At 45.1% G+C, this 2899-nt stretch overlaps 1 protein-coding gene across 1 annotated transcript; it reads right to left on the reverse strand.

Moving 5' to 3' along the window:
* Positions 1-473: 473 nt before the first annotated feature.
* LOC143962033 (E3 ubiquitin-protein ligase TRIM11-like) lies at positions 474-2377 on the reverse strand. Its single transcript, XM_077471375.1, has one exon. The coding sequence runs from the start codon at positions 2317-2319 to the stop codon at positions 748-750; it is 1572 nt and encodes a 523-aa protein (XP_077327501.1). The 5' UTR covers positions 2320-2377; the 3' UTR covers positions 474-747.
* Positions 2378-2899: the final 522 nt, after the last annotated feature.

Below are 2899 nucleotides of genomic sequence, written 5' to 3' on the forward strand. Positions count from 1 at the left end.
TCCCCTCATTTCCTGTCTAGCTAAATGTTGTCACCGGGACAGGAAGTGAGGGGAAATCTCTGTAATGGAGCCCCGGATAGAAGAAAAAACCTGACAGGGGATCTAATCCTGACCCACTCTGCCTAAAAACAGTCTGGGCTCTCTGATCACATTTCTTCTTCCAGTAATAAATCTCTAGATGACGTCTTCATAGATTTCCTCTCAGATTGTTCCATTTATTTCCATCTCTTTGTAGTATAGATTGTATGGAGGGGGAGGGGGAGGGGCAGAGACGAGAGGTGACCCCATCCTATCCTATCACAGTGACCCCACCCCCCTCTATGTCTGATCATGGCTGCCCCTCCCCCATACAGAGGGACCACATGTGGGGGAGGGGCAGGGGGAGGAGATGGATGATGTCAAATACTGTGACAAAACACAGAAAGTATTATGTCAGATTGTCATGGGATAGATAGATTAGATAGATTAGATAGATAGATAGATAGATAGATAGATAGATAGATAGATAGATAGATAGATAGATAGATAGATAGATAGATAGATTTCTCACTGACCAATAGGAGCATGTTATTGTTACTCCAATAATTGGACAGATATTCTACCCAATCACAGTGATCAGTAAGAAATCTCACATTTATTTATAGTAAAAAACTTGCAGGAAGCCCCGCCCACTGCTATATACTATTGGATGAATATTAAATGAATTCCCCTCCTTCGTCTGACATCACCAGACTGTGGGCGGAGCTCTCACATCTCCCGCCTCCCCCCACATATCTTTATACAACCTCTCCATACACCTATCCCAGCATGGAGGGGCTCAGTGAAGGTGGTGGTGAAGGTGTGGAGGTGTCGGATCGGGTCACACAGATCATAAAAGGAGATCCGCCCGGCCTCATAATCCAGATATATCCTGACTCTGTTACTGGAGGGATTGGTGGGTAAGAAGATCTGATTACTGTCATGTATCACAGAATACTGCTCATAATCCATGTCCAATCCCCAGGACTTCTTATTCCTTCCAATCCATGACTCCCCCCCTCTCCTCTCTATACTGGGGTAACACATCCCGACTCTCCAGCTCTCTGACCCCCCGACATCCACTTCCCAGTAATGTCTCCCTGAGGAGAAACTCCGACTGCTCAACACCTGAGGATGATCCTGGAATCTCTCTGGTGTTTCTGGGAGATTCTGGTTTCTATGTGACCTGGATACAGTTTTCCTGTCATCTGATATCTGTAGATAATTATTAGCTGTGTTTCCATCCAGTAATATGTCTGCAGCTCCCTGTATATAGAAGTATACATTTACCTCTGTTATTATATCAGATAAACCTGTGTGTAAGACCCCCGCCACATCCAGACCCCCTCCATCATGGAGGAGCTCCTCATGTCTCTCTCTGTCCTCATTATCTCCATCCTCAGTATCACACAAGTCACCTTTGTCTGATTCCTGTAAGACAGTCAGTGGATCCGTCACGTTACACAGCTCCTCAATGTGACGCAACTTCCTGGACAGCTCCTCCTTCTTTATTTCCAGATCCCGGATGGAGATGGAGATCCGCTCTGCCCTCCCGGAGATGTCCCTCAGGACTCTCTTCTCCAGGTCTTCCAGACGTCTCCTGAGATCTCTAAACAGGGCAGTGACTCTCTCGGTGTCACCAGCGGCTTCTTCTTCTACTTTCCTCCGGTGTTTCTGCAGACTCTGGACTCTTTCCTCCGTCTCCTCTCTCTTTGTCAGAAGTTTCTGCAGAACATTCCTCAGTGGCTCCTTCTTCTTCTCAGAAGCCTCATCCAGTGACTCCATCTCATGTCCTTTATGTTCTCCAATCATACAACAAGAAATACAGACACAGGTCTCATCCTCAGTGCAGAAATACTTCAAAACTTCCTTATGGACGGAGCATTTCCTGCTCTCCATGGACAAGGTGGGGTCACATAAGACGTGTTCTGGGGACTTTTTGTGGACTCTCAGGTGTTTATCACACAGAGAAACCTCACAGTGCAGACAGGATCTAACAGCAGGTACAGGAGAGTCCACACAGTAAGTACAGAAGACCCCGGACTTCTCTTGATCTGGATGAGGAGACAGGAAAGTCTCTGCTATGTTACGTAGTGTTATGTTCCTGTGCAGTGCAGGCCGATCCGGAAACTTCTCTCTACATTCAGGACAGGAATATCCTCCAGACCCCTTCTGTGTATCCAGCACACCATCAATACAGACCCGGCAGAAGTTGTGACCACATCTCAGGGTTACAGGATCCGTATAAATGTTCAGACAGACGGAACATTCCAACTCAGCTCTCAGATCACCAGACGCCATCGCTGACAGCAGAAGAGAAACTAAACTGAAAGTCTCTGACACGGGAGAGGAATGTGGATGGGGGAGGGGTGACGTCCTCCTACACAGGGTGAGGCTGGATGAATATTATAGGACACGGAGATCAGAGTACAGAAGGGAGGAGATTCGTTTTGCAGTAGTAATGAGAATTATACCTCCCAACATTAGAAGAGAGAAAGAGGGGAAGACGGATGTGGAGAAGACATGCGGAGCACTAAGTGCAATGACATGAAAAGTGGAGATGACTACATCATGATGAAAAGGAAATTGGTTATATAACCATCTGAAGATTTACCCCCCTTCATGGCCAGGCCATTTTTTGCGTTACGACACTGTGTTATTTCAACTGACAATTGGGTCGTCATGCAACACTGTACATACATTCAATATATAGCAATTTTCCCACAAAGCTTTCTTCTGGTGGTATTTGATCATCACTGCATTTTTAGCAAATTTTTTTTTACTTTTTGTTATAAAACATATCCAATAAAATATTTTAAAAATCTAATTTCTTCATCAATTTAGTCTAATATGTATTCTGCTACATGTTTTTGGTAAAAAA

The sequence above is a fragment of the Lithobates pipiens genome, unplaced genomic scaffold (genome assembly GCF_037356315.1).
Source record: "Lithobates pipiens isolate NorthernLeopardFrog02 unplaced genomic scaffold, aLitPip1_a1.2 Scaffold_8, whole genome shotgun sequence".
Taxonomy (NCBI): Eukaryota; Metazoa; Chordata; class Amphibia; order Anura; family Ranidae; genus Lithobates; species Lithobates pipiens.

What these genes read in the sequence shown, in the direction of transcription:
- LOC143962033 (XM_077471375.1), bottom strand. Translation starts at nt 2,319, where the DNA reads ATGGCGTCTGGTGATCTGAGAGCTGAGTTGGAATGTTCCGTCTGTCTG.